At 53.6% G+C, this 14534-nt stretch overlaps 5 protein-coding genes across 5 annotated transcripts; 3 read left to right on the top strand and 2 right to left on the bottom strand.

The window, feature by feature from the left end:
- Positions 1–471: 471 nt before the first annotated feature.
- On the top strand, positions 472–2262 carry MFIFM68171_00037 (Calcineurin-like phosphoesterase domain-containing protein; the record flags this gene model as incomplete). Its single annotated transcript, XM_071055459.1, has 1 exon — positions 472–2262. One exon carries the CDS (start codon positions 472–474, stop codon positions 2260–2262), a length of 1791 nt encoding a protein of 596 aa, XP_070911560.1.
- A 1843-nt stretch (positions 2263–4105) lies between these two features.
- On the bottom strand, positions 4106–5803 carry TIM50 (mitochondrial inner membrane protein required for protein import; the record flags this gene model as incomplete). The annotated part of the gene is made up of 2 exons (XM_071055458.1): positions 4106–4741; positions 4793–5803. The coding sequence occupies 2 exons, from the start codon at positions 5801–5803 to the stop codon at positions 4106–4108; spliced, it is 1647 nt and encodes a 548-aa protein (XP_070911559.1).
- A 1007-nt stretch (positions 5804–6810) lies between these two features.
- Positions 6811–7776, top strand: MFIFM68171_00035 (3 exoribonuclease family protein; the record flags this gene model as incomplete). Its single annotated transcript, XM_071055457.1, has 1 exon — positions 6811–7776. The coding sequence occupies one exon, from the start codon at positions 6811–6813 to the stop codon at positions 7774–7776; it is 966 nt and encodes a 321-aa protein (XP_070911558.1).
- Positions 7777–7838: 62 nt separating this feature from the next.
- Positions 7839–8918, bottom strand: MFIFM68171_00034 (Nitronate monooxygenase domain-containing protein; the record flags this gene model as incomplete). Its single annotated transcript, XM_071055456.1, has 1 exon — positions 7839–8918. The coding sequence occupies one exon, from the start codon at positions 8916–8918 to the stop codon at positions 7839–7841; it is 1080 nt and encodes a 359-aa protein (XP_070911557.1).
- A 3513-nt stretch (positions 8919–12431) lies between these two features.
- Positions 12432–13833, top strand: MFIFM68171_00033 (Rhodopsin domain-containing protein; the record flags this gene model as incomplete). Its single annotated transcript, XM_071055455.1, has 5 exons — positions 12432–12656; positions 12717–13201; positions 13267–13328; positions 13393–13411; positions 13497–13833. 5 exons carry the CDS (start codon positions 12432–12434, stop codon positions 13831–13833), a joined length of 1128 nt encoding a protein of 375 aa, XP_070911556.1.
- Between the last annotated feature and the right edge of the window lie 701 nt (positions 13834–14534).

Genomic DNA, 14534 nt, shown 5'->3' with positions numbered 1-14534 from the left:
CATATCGAAACGACAGTCAAACGAGAAGATAAGAGTGAGTGAGATGAGAGAGAAGCAAGAAACATGAACTGCCCGAGAGAAACCAGCCCTTAGGCACCGGACCACCATTTTCCAACACCGCAACATGTGGCACCATTGTGTATGGGTTGAACCAAGAAATCACGAGGTCCCGAACCAGGAGTAGCTGCATATGATACTAACAGTGGTAACTCAACGTTCCAAGGCCGTTAACCTCTGCTGATTTCGCAACGACCCGGATGGTTGGGCTTAGACCCTAACCCTCATGCAGCCAAGCACTATCCAGGGGCCCCGGAGGGACTGGCAATTTTCGGCGTCGGCGTTGTTAACATCCAGTCTGTTTTCACTAATTATCACCTACAATCTTTTATTAAGGCCGGTCTCTGTCTTTCCTTTCCTTTCCTTTTTTTCGCATCGGCAGGGCCACTTTTGGCACCCCATGCCCTCTTCTTGATGACGCGCCTGTCCCCCACTGCGCTGCTTCGCAATGGCCTGCGAGTGCTGCTTCCCCTGTCGGTAGCACTGACAGCCTACCTGTACCTCTATCCGATCTTCAACACATGCGCCTTTCCACTACCGCCTGGCCAGAACCACGCTACTGCCGCCTCGGCTGACACTGGCCGCGCAGCGTTCCTCGAGACAGCCAAGGTGCATTGGCACCTGGCCGCGGGCACTGGTGGAAATTCGACCTTTCTTCCCTCCCGGCCGATCGCCCCGTTCCGCCTGCTCGCTCTCGGCGACCCACAACTCGAGGGCGACACGTCGATCCCTACCGACTATCTCGGCACGTTGCCGCACCTCAAGAGCTTCATTCGACATGCGACGTTCCGGTCGAGCCATTCGTCTCTCAGACTGCGTATCCGACGGTGTCTTCACGATCTCGTGGACGTCTTCCTCGAGGACACGTTCCATTTGATCAAATCGCTGCGCAAGCGCCTCGACCTCGTCGGTAATGACTTCTACCTTGCCCATATCTACCGCACCGTGCGTTGGTGGACGCGCCCGACGCACGTCACGGTACTCGGTGACCTGCTGGGGAGTCAATGGGTCGACGACAAGGAATTCTACCGTCGCGCCGGCCGCTACTGGGACCGCGTCTTTCGGGGTGCCGAGCGCGTACCGGACGATGTTGCCGCGTACCCAGCCGACGAATACGACGTGACGGGCCATCTCGGCGGTGGGCCGCTCAACGAGTCAACCGCCTGGTCCCGTCGCATCATCAATGTGGTAGGTAACCACGATATCGGTTACGCGGGGGACATCAACGAGGACAGGGCCAAGAGATTCGAGCGCGCGTTTGGTAAAATCAACTACGAGCTCCGCTTCGAGTTACCCTTGGCTGACTCGCCCATGGCTGGGGCCGTATTCAACGACGAGAAGAACCCAAACCCAGACTCGGACCGTCTGATTCCCGAGCTGCGCATTGTGGTCTTGAACGACATGAATCTCGACACGCCCGCCGCATCCAGCAAGCTGCAAGACGACACGTACTCATTCATCAACGCCGTCATCAACACAGCCGCCGCCGTTGAGTTCAAGGGCCAGTTCACCGTTGTTCTAACGCACATCCCGCTGTACAAACCTGAAGGCGTCTGCGTCGACGACCCCTTCTTCGACTTCCACGGCCACGACGGCACGCTCAAGGAGCAGAACCAGCTGAGCGCCGCCGCTTCCAAGGGATTCCTGGAGGGTATTCTGGGTATGTCTGGCGACACAACTGCCGCCGCGGGCGGCCGTGGCAGGCGTGGTATCATCCTCAACGGGCACGACCATGAGGGCTGCGATACGTGGCACTACATCAACCAGACGACCGCCAACCCAGACGAGCGCGGGTGGGAGGTCAGGCGCTGGCGGCAGGCGAAAGCAGCGGGCATCGTCGGTCAGGAGGGGCTTCCGGGCGCCAGAGAAATCACTGTGCGGAGTATGATGGGTGATTTTGGCGGCAATGCTGGACTTCTGAGTATCTGGTTTGACGAGGCTAGTTGGGAGTGGAAGGCCGAATACGCTACGTGCCCACTCGGACGCCAACACTTTTGGTGGGTCGTCCACGTTTTGGATCTAATCGTCGTGATAGGCCTTCTTCTCTCTGGGCTCGCCACGGTGCTGTCGGCTGTGGGACTCAACATTGATGAAGCAGTCCAGAAGCCGGTAGCACAACCTTCTCCGCCGCCCAAGGAGGCCAGTAACGTCGTTATGCCATCCACAGGGGGCATTATTTTGGATAGGAATGACAACTCAGGTTGAGACGGTGGCCTGGTGCCGCATGCGCGTATATGACCATTTTGTACAATACTAGTACTTCAATTAGAATGTATAATTCAAGATTCAACATCCCTTCGTCCCGTGATGGCCGTATACGAGCGTTCTGGATACTAACACGAAGGCCAAATGAGTCATGAAAGGTTTAGTCGTGGGATGTGTAGTGAGGGAAAAGGTCCTGCATCTGGCGATGAGCGTGAGTCCAGGCCCATTGCATCCACAGTAGCAAATGCAGTTTACTATGAAATTAGGAAACCATCGGAAGGCAACATACCTCAGAAGAACATATCTCAACATCGTGGCATGCAGCGGTTGTGGTAACTCATGACCCAAACCCAGCTCCGCAACGTTTTGTCCTGGAGTTGTCAGGGTTTCGGGGTGTTTTAACAGGAATGGTAACCTTCCCAGTGTAGGTAGCTACATGCTGGATGACTCGTTCGTGCGGTTACCTCTTTGTTTAGTAGTCTGTTTCTCCCACTCGACCCCCCGCCTACGGGAGATGGTGCCGCTGGGCGTTGGCGCCGTCAGTGCTATTTAGTGAAATGGTGCAGAAACACACATCTACACTCGCATGCCCATCAAAACAAGGAGGGAAGGCCTCTTGAATATTTTGGATAATTGTGAATCGTTGGATGGTTCCTGGCTTTGGCCCATCTTTTCCCAGGTGGTAGAATGAAGACGAGAGCGCGGTGTCTTTGCGAATATCGGAGAACTGTTCGATATGACCCGTTAACCGCAAAGCGAAGTCTTCTAATTAGGTTCTTGGACCTAGTTTCTTGCGGCATCTTTGAGATTGTGGAAATTTTGGACAGAAGAACACCACTCCAAGAAATGGTGTCTGGATCTCAGGGTATAACTTCAGTGCCGGTGGGAGCGTAGTAATTAAGCCATTGAGACAGTGTGTCTGGAACCACAGTCGCTCTGTCTTCGTTCCTGGTATATATACAGTCTAACATTTTCGCCTTCTATCTACCAAGTAACCGTTTTCCGAATTTGCTATGTCGCAAGCATATTCCAGGGTCATCTTTTAACATGATACTAAGTATTCCCAATGATAAGCATTGTCCTCTCCAACATTTTCGTCGACGTCCTCTTCGCTCAGTGAATTGCTATATTTCATAAATCTTTCCTCCTGGTTCGCTGGGAATTTAGCATTGCTTCTGTGGTCGTGGGCTCTTTGTCCAATAAGAGTCGTGATACTCTCACGCTCTCCGCTGTTCCGGAGCGCTGCTGGCATGAAAGAGCCTTCGCACGCTTCTGCGGCATTCCTGAGACATATCCTCAACTAAGTTTGCAGCTCCTCTTCTTCAGTATTTGTTCAATCGGTCTCTGACAACCAACTGCAGAGATCTGCATCGTATCATACAATTATATCTACCTAGTTATACATAACTTGGAAAGCATGATGTACTCCGTACAAGCAGACCCAACAGGACCGCAACAACCGGGTTGCAGATTCAGGAGCCCAGCGCGAAGCAAACCTTGGCCCAAATGCCCCAAGCCAATGGACCTGGCACGCTAGCGCAAAGCCCGCCGTTTGTGGATAAACTCCAGCTTTTCGACGCAGTCGTTGTTGTACATTTCAACTGCGTACAAGATATAATACAATGCCCAGAAGATCAGTTGCTGAGCCATTACGTTGGTGGCTGAATCCTGATTTGTTGTATGCCACCTTAAGCCCCCCCGGGACCTCTGCCTCATCTCGAGGATCCCCCCGAATCCAGAAGGGGCGGCGGCATTCACCAAGATGCAACCCCCAAACGAGAAGTGGGCTCCATGCGAGCGTTGAGGAATGCCGCATGTTTAAAAGGAGACCAACTCGGCCTCCCTAGTTGCGCTTGGTCTGCGGGTTGCTAGCAGTTTCCTCAGTGTTCCCCTCGGCCGGCCTGAACCAGCCGAAAAAGGACGATTTCATGCTCTTCATTGCCTCCTTCTGGGCGTTCTCCATGGCTTCCTGCTCCTCCTTCAGCCACTTTTCGCCGTTCTTGCGGATCTCCTCCTCCAACATGAGGTAGTTCCGCATACCGCGCTCGCGAGCAATGTCCTGTAGCATCTTGCCTTTGGCAAATGCCTCTTGGGGGTTTTCCTCGCCTTCGGGAGCCACCATGAGGCTCATATTGCTCGGCTTGAGGCCGAGATGGCTGCTGAGCCAACTCATGCCGCCCCCGCGGGAGGACTTGGCTTGAATCCGCTTGTTGTGCTCCGCCCTGGCCAGCGCCTCTCGTCGCGCGAACTCGGTCGGGATATGGGTGCCCTCGAACGATTTGATGACCTTGCGCACATCGCTATACTGCATTGTGTGGATGAACTCGAGGAACGGTACCAGTGATACGAGCTCCTTGTCCTTGGGGTCGCCGGTCCACTTGGGCAGGACAATGGCATTTTCAGGCTGCGCGCGTACATGTTTGGCGTTGGTGTCGATAATGATGACTTTCGAAAGGTCACGATTGAGATACGAGAGATCCTGCCGGGCTCGTCAGCATTCGGAGGCCACCGCGAGTCCGGATGATCATACCTTGACGATTTCACCATCCTTGTATTTGGTGGCTTCGCGGAAAAGCGGCCACATGATGAAGCGGTAAGGGTCGAGCTTCCGGACCAGCGGTTCACCAGTGGCAAACGGTACGGTAGTGAAGAGGACAATCTCGTAATACTGGCTCAGGTAGTGCAGGAAGTAATCGACACCCGGGCGTTTCGCCACACGCCATCCATGCTCCCGACTCCACTCGCTGTGTACGAGCATGTCCTCCAGACTAATACACAGCGTGTACGGTCGCTCAAAGGCCGGGTCGGGATCCGGTAGCAGCTTCTCAAACGCCGGTTCTTGATAATAGGTCACGGTATCGCCCAAGCGCGCCATAGCGCGCTTCCACCATAGCGCGATACTCCAGCCATTGGGCACCTCGGGGTTCTTTGCGAGCTCCTCCTCGTCCCAGTCCCTGCCCAGGTATGCAATGCCTCCGACGGTGAACACGCCCGTGAGCGCAAACGCCCAGATGGCAAGCTTCTGGCGCCGGCGTTCCGTCGATGAGACATAGGCTGAGGCAGGAAGCTCGCCCTTTGCCCGGCCTCCGCCGCTTGATGTAGCTTCCTCCTCTTCAACGGCAGCTAGTGAGGAGCGATTGGTCGCCCCGGCCCTCTCGTATTCCAAGGTTGATGGGATGCCCTGGGTCAGATCGGGAAGCTTGGAGAGGTCCGGTATCGGTTCTTGGGGCTGTTGTTGTTCTTGCTGTGATTGTTGAGGGGTGGCGGACTCGGTGGATGACTCGGCGGCTGGTTGCGCCGCGGGTTCTTTGGCGGCTTTAGACGCCGTTGTGGTGGCGGAGCTGTTAGGCGGCGGATGTGAAGGTTTCTGGGCGGTGGGGTGCTGCGGCTTGGAGAATCTATGGTGCTGTGGCTTATTGTCCTTTGCCATGCCTCGACTCCAGATGGCGGGTAAGCTCCGGGCTCGAAGAGCAGGCGAGGATGTGAGGGCCGCTGCTCGAATGCCCGTCGCCGGGCGCGCCGCCGTTCGGAGCAACATCATGATTTGGATGGATCTCTGGTTTGGGAGCTGCGTCGGGAGGAGCGGAGGTCGTCGCTATTTGCGGAGTCCAGACGGAGTCGACTAGGCCTGGAATTGAAGCTCCAAGAGAACCTCGAGTTGTCGTACGGCCCACGGTCGACCGCGAGCAAAAAAAAAAAAAAAATAAAATCCACGCCCAACAGATCACGGTGCAACCTCTGATCCATTACGGTGGATGGATTTTTTCCCACCGCCAGCGTCAGCATCAGCACAGACCATGCAGCTAGCCGAATATAGAGTAGCGGGTAATGTGGGACTGCCTTTCGTCATCCTGAGCCGATTAAGTCCCGCCATTCGTCCTCCTGCGGAGTCTCCACAGCAATCCTTGCTGCCGTTCACGTGGCCCACGCTCTCCTCGCCTCGCCAAGTCTGCAGCTGTCGGTCGGGGCCAGTGTCATGCAGAGAGATGGCCCTGGACTCCTCGCGTGCCACCTTCTTCAAACCTCTGTCTTCTTCCATTCCAGCCGTTCCCGTCTTTCCCCTCAATCCCGGAACCGTCAAAAAGGCCCGTCTCTGCCCTTATTTGCCGGCATTGTCCCTCCTGCTCGGTTAGCCAAAGCACTGCTTCGAATCGGGGTTTCCCTCACTCACTGCTTACCCGGATTCCATGATCCCCACCTCACTTCGCGCCAAACTCCTCTCTCTCATATCAAGATTGCCTGCCATGGCTGCTGCGGATGCATTCTAGAGGGTGGTCTTGTAGTTGCGTGCCAGTACTCGCCATGGGACCACCCTCTGAGTTCTGCATTCTCGCCAGATCGAGCCGACCGACTGTGCCGGGGCAATTGTCCGCCGAATCCGCCGAATCCGCATATCCTCCTTCGCAATTCTAAGGCCAAGCAGACGTGCGTATCCCTGCCAGACGAGGCATGTTGTCGCCGGCCTAGTCAATATATTTAACAGGACGTTGCAGCACCAATTACAGATACCCAAAGGACCGAGATCCGTGCTTACCACTCCCGCTCAATATGCGTTCCAGACGGCCCGCAAGGAAGGTGTCTCGTGCGCGGGGGGGACCTTCCCTTCCGACGCCCATTGACTCGACCCGCACCACCCCTCTCAGTTCCGCTTATCCGTCCACATATGCCTCCGAGGCCGAATATGAAGCTGAAGACGAAATCTCCAAGATCCCCATCCATGCCCTCACTCTTTCCGAACCGACCGATGGGTTGGCTAGGACGGCAAAGGAGAAGAAACCAGACGTAAAATCGCCGTTCCGCTTCATGGACCTTCCGGCGGAGCTGCGTATCGACATATATGCACATCATTTCGATGACATCGGCCACGTCATCGATCTTGACCCCGATAATTACAAACATATCCATAAGAAGCTAGCAATTCTTCGAACCTGCAAAGCCGTCTATGCCGAGGCCTCGCAAGTGTTTTATGGCATGCACACGTTTCGTCTGTTCCCAACGCAATCTGGACGTTTCGAGACGAAGAAGCCTCTCCTTGCGCGGTTGAATGCCCGTCAGCGCGGCTGGATCAAGTCGCTCGAGCTACGCCTGGGCCCCGGGTGGCATAAACCGCCGAAAGGTTGGGTCGTGAACTCGGCCCTGGGACTTGCTGACTGCGTCAATGTTCGCAAACTGACCGTCTTCGTTCAGTTCGACCCGAGCGATGGTTTCTTCAGTGGCTTTCGCAGGGCCGATGGGTTCTACGAAGCCTTCTCTAAAAACCTCTTAGACAACGTCCTTTGCGAAATGCCTTTTCTTGATTGCGTCCATTTTGATGCCTGGAGTAGCATCAAGAAGTCCGGCGCCATGATGACCGGCCTTCTTGAGGTTGCGGCGGCGCGCGGCAGGAGGATCGGTTGGGGTCCCGAAAGGCAGTGGACCGATCACGACGAGATGGACGAGGCCATGTTGCCGCACGCAGCGGCCGCAACCGCTCGGCTGGGTGGATTGGGAATGGATACCGTTATCGTAGCCTGAAACGACTAGGTAAAGAATGGATGAGAACGAGACAGCCTGTACAGTACAATTTCTCTCTCACTCTACCTCAACAGACCGCTCAGTGCCTGGATAATCTCAACTGCTTCACTCCTCGCTCCTTCGACGATAGTTCCTGCGGGGCGCACACTCTTAACTAGGCCCACGTTCGCCCCGGCATACGTTGCAGTCCACCCGTTGGGACCCCATGCCTCGTTTCCCTTAGCGACTGCGTCATCATGGTGCTTCTTGATGTCTTCAAACGGAGTCCCGATCTGGTACTCCAACCAGCTCTGGTTTACAATAGTACGCGGGCTGAATTGTTCCGGCCAGCCAAAAATGCCGCGCAAATGGTTATACAAGTGTGTCCGCACCGTGGTGGCGCCGCCGTCGCCTGAGCGCAACACCTCATCTTGATAGCCCTTTTTGATGCGCGCCTCCTCCGAGGCGAGGAATCGCGTCCCCATAGCAACACCCGCGGCACCAACACCTAGCGCCGCCGCAATGCCCCGTCCGTCCGCGATGCCGCCGGCCGCGATCAGCGGGAGGGAAGATCCTTGCGTCGCGTCGGCGATCTCCGGCAGCAGCGTGATGAACCCGATCCCGTCGGCTGCGCGGCCGTGCCCGCCCGCCTCAGCGCCTTGCACAACAAGTACATCGGGCGGCGAGGCGCTTTTCGCCGCCCCGAGCGCTTCTTGCAACGTCCCTATTTGCAACCAGATCTGTGTTTCTGGACACGAGATACGCAACCGCTCGGTCCAAACATCGACATCCGTCTGACCATTTCGAGGCGCGAAAAGCCAGGCCGCAGCAGGACGGTACTGAGAGACTGCCGATGACGCAACGTCGAGGTTGCCATTCCATATTTGAAAGCCCACCCCGATTGGCAGGACAGAACGCCCCGCAGACTGCTGAATCTCGAGCGTGGCGAGTAGATATTTGGCCGTCTCCAGGTCGGCCGCGGTGCTCTCCGGTTTCTCGCCCGGTCCGATAAACCCCAGCCCGCCCACTCGCGACACCGCGATTGCCAGCTCCGGACCCGACATCACACGCATTGGCGCACTCACAATGAGCGGGGTCGCTGTCCAGGGGTATGCCGTGGAGAGCCGCTCCCGGAACCTGATAGATTGGAGTTTCTTTTCCATCCTAGACGTCTGCCTGTCTGTTGTGCTTCTTATAGCGCAAAAAGAAGTTGAATTGGTAGGAAATAGTCTTGAGTTATTGGGAACTCAGCTGCCGTGGTAAATGGCTCCATAATAAGTGCTGACGACATGATGCGGGGATTACACGAACCTTCTCCGAGGTCTAGTAGCGGAGAACCGACGTATACTCGGTTATCAGCGCACTTGTTGACAAAGCACACAGACGCTTCCCGAAACCGAGTACCAGTTCTAATGAAGCGGCTTCTATAAGATCCTCGGCGACTTTGATGGGGAAAAAAATAAAATAAAAGCGAAGAGGATAAAACTAAGAATAAAAGATGCTCCCCAAGTAACCATTATCTGGTTGGAAGGTTAGTATCACATGTATGGTTATGACAAATGTTTTGGATAACCTCAAGATCAGAGTCATGGGCACTAGTCATCTCGATAACAATCATGATACTGCCGTCCAATCCCGCCACCAGGAAAGCTGTTGAGCTTTTTGTAGTGCTTGATGATGGGAATGTATAACTCAATGTGTAACTCAACAGCAGGCCGCAGCCCCGAGTAGGAGATACCCCATTAGAGGAGAGCCAATGGAGGTCAACAGGTTGCAGGCACGCAAGTCCAAGATCCGGACCGATTATTTCACTGTCGAGTGCAACACCGTGGACGCTACCACAGTTCCCGAAAGATTACAAGTTGGGACGGACGTCGTTGCATCTGTCATAAACCCTGCATAGTCTATCGCGAACCCGTAACTAATCTAACCAAGATTTTCGGTACCTCCTGACTACCAATCTGTTTTTTTGAAAGATAAACGCCGTGCTTTGAGGCATGTCGATGGGTGAAACATCCGGGGACGCGAGTTTTTTTTTTTTTTTTTTTTAAATATATATATATATATATATATATATACAGGAATGGACACAACATGAATGATGTTGACTTAGTCCCCTATCGCGGTTCTATTACCCCTTTACTCTTGTGCTTAGTTGCCTGCCTAATTTCGTTGGTGCCATCATCACAACCCCTCTCCCGCAAGCGATATCATTATCTTTTCCCAATATTCCTTGTTGCTCACACGAGGTACTGCATGCGTCGATGTTTCGTCAACCTTTGCAAGGTACGGCTGGAACCAACCCAAACCACGACCGTACCACCTTGAAGGGCATTGGCTTGGAGCTACCAAATGTTTCCTCGTAAGACTCGTTGGGGAAAAGAGTTGAAACGGAAGCAAAGCTTCTTCCTCCGTGTAATTTGTATATCCGCATTCATAAGCTCATCAATGGGATTTCATAATTTTTTCGAGCTTCACTTCGCGTTATTCCGTATTGTGTGAGAGCGTCAGCGGCCACTACGCTGTTTACTGACCTGCAGAGATGATAAGGAAGAGAGGTAGAGATTCAATTCTTCGCATTGCCACATCACAAGCTTCAAATAAGCCCCTTCCAAAGAGGCTCAGTCTCGGTCTCACTGGGTATCCATATGATATGCTCAATAGAGAACCGGTAGATGAGAAGGGTGCCGGTACTGCTCCGGCTCCCCTACATCGGCTCGATGAGTTCCGTAACTATACACGACCAATTTTATAAGTTTGTGGCAGCCAAGAGCTCGCTGAAGCGGCAAGGTTCTTGCGGTAGGGGGTGTGTTTCAATTGGTATAGGGAAATAGAGATATTATCCTCCGATGCCACATATCTCAGAGGACGAGTCCTAGCCTCCTAGACCAGTAGTGTTCATTGTCTGACGACGTGTTAGGTTCAACACACTGAGTTTCAGATCTAGCGCAACATGCCCTGTTATGTGCTAGTCTCTGGTGCTATACTGACGCGATGAACTACAATCTTAATGTGTGTCGGTGAGGTCAGAGCTGATGAACATCAGAAGCCAAACCGCTTTCCTCATCCAAGTTACGCTCTCTATTGCCATCGGAGAGGGAGTTGCATGTCCGGTCTACAAGGCCATGGTGTGACACTTGGTGGACTCCCGGGTTTTGCTAGTCAAAGACCTTATCTGACGGTATGCTCATACCTAGATCTGGTTATCCTATGTAAATGGTAGTGAAGTTGGTTCCCTGTGCGTGTCGAGTGCTGCGTGCCGCGGGCTGCAGATGCCGTTTCTATCCTGTTGGCACAGCATCGTTCCGGGAATCGATGCACTGAGTGTTTGGCCTGCCTTTTAGCAACCTTCGCAATCATGGTGAGCCTGGCTTGGTCCAGTACAGTGCCTGGTAGAGAGCAAGGGGTAAGGCTCCAGGCCGGGATGGCTCCAGCTCGCTCACTATTTGAGCAAATGGTCTAGAACTGTTCGCCAAGCGGGCATTCCACCATCGAACGAGGGTTTGTCGCATAGCGCCCAATACCATGCTTAAATCGTGACGCTAGGGGAAGCGCTTTTGAGGCCAAGACTCTTGCCGGGGCACCACTCTGTTAAATTAATTACTCACTGTAACCCCGCAGCACACACTAGCGGAGCAGACGAGATAGGTTCTTCCCCTCAGAGTGAAGGGCGAGACAAATCATGTTTGGCCAAAAGCTGAAAATACATCTGATCTCTTGCGGTTCCTACCTTAGTCTCATGCGGGACAATGTAGACCGCGTGTCAAGCAACGTGATCGGGACGGGAGGTGGGGGACACGACGGGAGGCGGGGCGCCATGCACAGACAGGCGTGGTGGCAAATCGGTTTGCACAAATTTCCTGTTCCAGTTCCTGTTGCTCGGGCTCTCGGAGCAGGAGCACACTACAGTCCACTAGTACGGAGTGCGGCCACTAGTGTGTCCGACAGGTGCGGAGTAGCAGCTCGACCTCGGCCACGGTCCCGTTTCGTCTTCCTGGGACACCCCGGCTTTCTGAAAGCGAGTTGCAAAGAACGGTCCGTGCTTATGCATTGGGCACTCAATGTGACATTCATTGTGCCCGGTCCTCGTACGTAAAGACAAAAGCTAGTCAGTGGGGTCTGGAAACTCGCAGGATCCGGGCTGCTCCTGATGCTTGTCAAAACAGTTCCCTGGGACTCGATCTTCAATGATCACCGTCAGGGGGACAATCTACAAAGCAGCCGGCTGAGTGGTTTTGCGTGGGGATCCAACAACGTGGAGACGACTCCTCGGGACCCGTGTCGAGTTTTCTTATTCGTTGATATCGCCTACAACAATATCGTATAGCGTCTTTGCGTGGAGCAGAAACAGAGGGGTAGTACGGATGGAGCGTGGTGCTGCAAGTTGGCTGGGCTCGTGCCCCGAGGGGTAGTCCGTGCTTTGACACTCTTCCAGTTGTTAGCGTCCCCATCTTCGTCTTCTCAAGCTTAGACTAATTCCTACATACGGGGAGCGAAGTGGTCCGCCGGGTCTCGCAGCCGATGCCCCCATTTGTCTAATAGGCCGAGGACCTGGCGATGTATTTATGTTGGATTATGCCCACATCTTTTGACCCTAGCGGGTGCCATCGCAACTCCATCAGTCAAGCCGGCCGCGCTCAACCCTTGTCTTAACAGCAAGGGCACTCGTCTTCCCCATGGCATCGTCAAACGGTACCAAACCGGAGCAATATGCAGACCCGTTAGCACCAACACCAGAACAACTTGCGTCTCTACCCCACGATAATGCCGGGCCCAAACTTAACGCCATCGTCTGGTCGTTGACGGCGATCTCGGGCGCCGTCCTCGGCCTGCGTATTTACTGTAGGCTTCTCCGGCGAAAAGGACTCTGGTGGGATGACGTGTTTCTCATTGCCGCATGGGTAAGGCAGTTATACCTCTTATGGCATTGCCTTTCCGATATGGACATTAACATAACCAAGATCTGCATCACGGTAGAGTCGGGCCTCCTTACGGCAATGACCACGTTAGGCTACGGCCTTCACATTTGGGACTTTGACCTGGCGAACATGCAGGCCTTGCTGGTCATTATTAACGTTGCTGGCACCTTTTCCGTTACTGCTGCCATCTGGTCCAAAACTAGCTTCGGCATTACGTTGCTTCATCTGTCAGACGGTTGGGTCAAGAAGGCCACGTGGTTTATTCTCATCTCCATGAACATCGCGATGGGTCTAAGCGCTTTGTTTCCTTGGGTGAATTGCACACCGGTGCAGAAGGCCTGGAACATGTCTGTCGACGGGACGTGCTGGAAACCCGAAGTCACAGTCCGCTACAACATCTTCTCTGGGGTATACTCGGCTTGCATGGACTTTGCACTAGCTATGCTCCCGTGGCAGTTTATCTGGGGTCTGCAGATGAAACAGAAAGAAAAGATTGGCGTTGGTATTGCTATGAGCATGGGAGTCTTGTGAGTCGTCTTTCAAAGCGTTTCTTCTCTCTATCGTCGTGATGCTAATAGAAGTGGATTCTTAGTGCTGGGATTACGGGGCTGGTGAAGGTTAGCACGATCCCTAAGATGCTTTCCAATGATTTTGGTAAGTTTGACGTCCACGTCACCGCCGAAACTCGTCGGTTCAATGCTAAAACAAGTATCTACAGCCGACGGTATTGATCTGTGGTATGTACCATTGGGAGATATCTGTTTCCCTAGTTCGGAACCAAGGGTTGCCTGGTACGGGGATTGTGACTAACGAATTGGGCAGGCTCTGGGGCAATGCCGAGACAACTGTCACCATCATCGCTGCCAGCATCCCCATGCTTCGGGTCATGATACGGGACAAGGCTAGATCTCAGCAGGTTTACGGATCAAGCGACTACCATAAGGAGCAAGGTTTGAGCGCGAGCAAGCCCAACACCAGAGTTGTGACCATCTCGAGTGGGCCAATGTCTAGCGACGTGGAGATGGTGAAAACCAGTAACGACGATGACAGCGATTTGGACATGCTCGGTGGAAACAGGCCAGAGGGAATAAAGATGGGCCGAATCATGCAGACCAATGATTTCTCCCTGAATTATCACCATGCCGCAAACAAGAAGTAATGTGTTGGAGCGGGGGTTCCTGAGTACCTAGTTTATTTGAGTATAGGTCTTTGTTTTCAATGGTTACTAAATGTTTAGGAACGATTACAATCGTTTAACGATACCAAGGATGCGGTGGTTCTGCAATGGCACATTGACTGGGCTACGTCTGAGATGTTTCTCCTATCATGTTGTGTGGTATTCAATCACCCTGGCCGAGTTCTACATTTTAGGTAACTACGGATTGCAGGTTTAAGAGACAACCGTGAATAATCGCGAAGAATTTCTGGCATGAGCACTATGAGAGATTAAGCGGCATACTTAGCCTTTCCATCCTAGTTTACGTGATGGTCGAGGTGATTCGTCATTTTAAACAACTGACGTACCTGAATTAATTAACCAAACCCAAGGTCTGACCAGAAGGCTAAGCTGGGAGAAAAAGAGAAGACGCAATCAGAGCATAAGATGAACGCTGTCGAAGGCTGTATAAGTTTCCGAATATACAGCACAACCCGAGGAAGGCACATTTCTCGTAATTAAAACAATAGCCGCCATGTGTGACGGTTTGCAACAGTTACGTGTCCCAAACAGCGTTGGGACCGCAGTCAGCTCTGAGATTAGGCCGACCCACCTCTGATTGCTTGGCAGAAGCGTCACCGAAACCAGCAAGCGGGCATCCTGCACCCGGCCACGTGAACACGGGACATCCTCGCGCTTTTCCA

The sequence above is a fragment of the Madurella fahalii genome, assembly GCF_045866475.1.
Source record: "Madurella fahalii IFM 68171 DNA, scaffold_1, whole genome shotgun sequence".
Classification (NCBI taxonomy): Eukaryota; Fungi; Ascomycota; class Sordariomycetes; order Sordariales; genus Madurella; species Madurella fahalii.
Note: the sequence above shows the minus strand (reverse complement) of the source record. Positions and strands in the feature narration are given on the sequence as shown.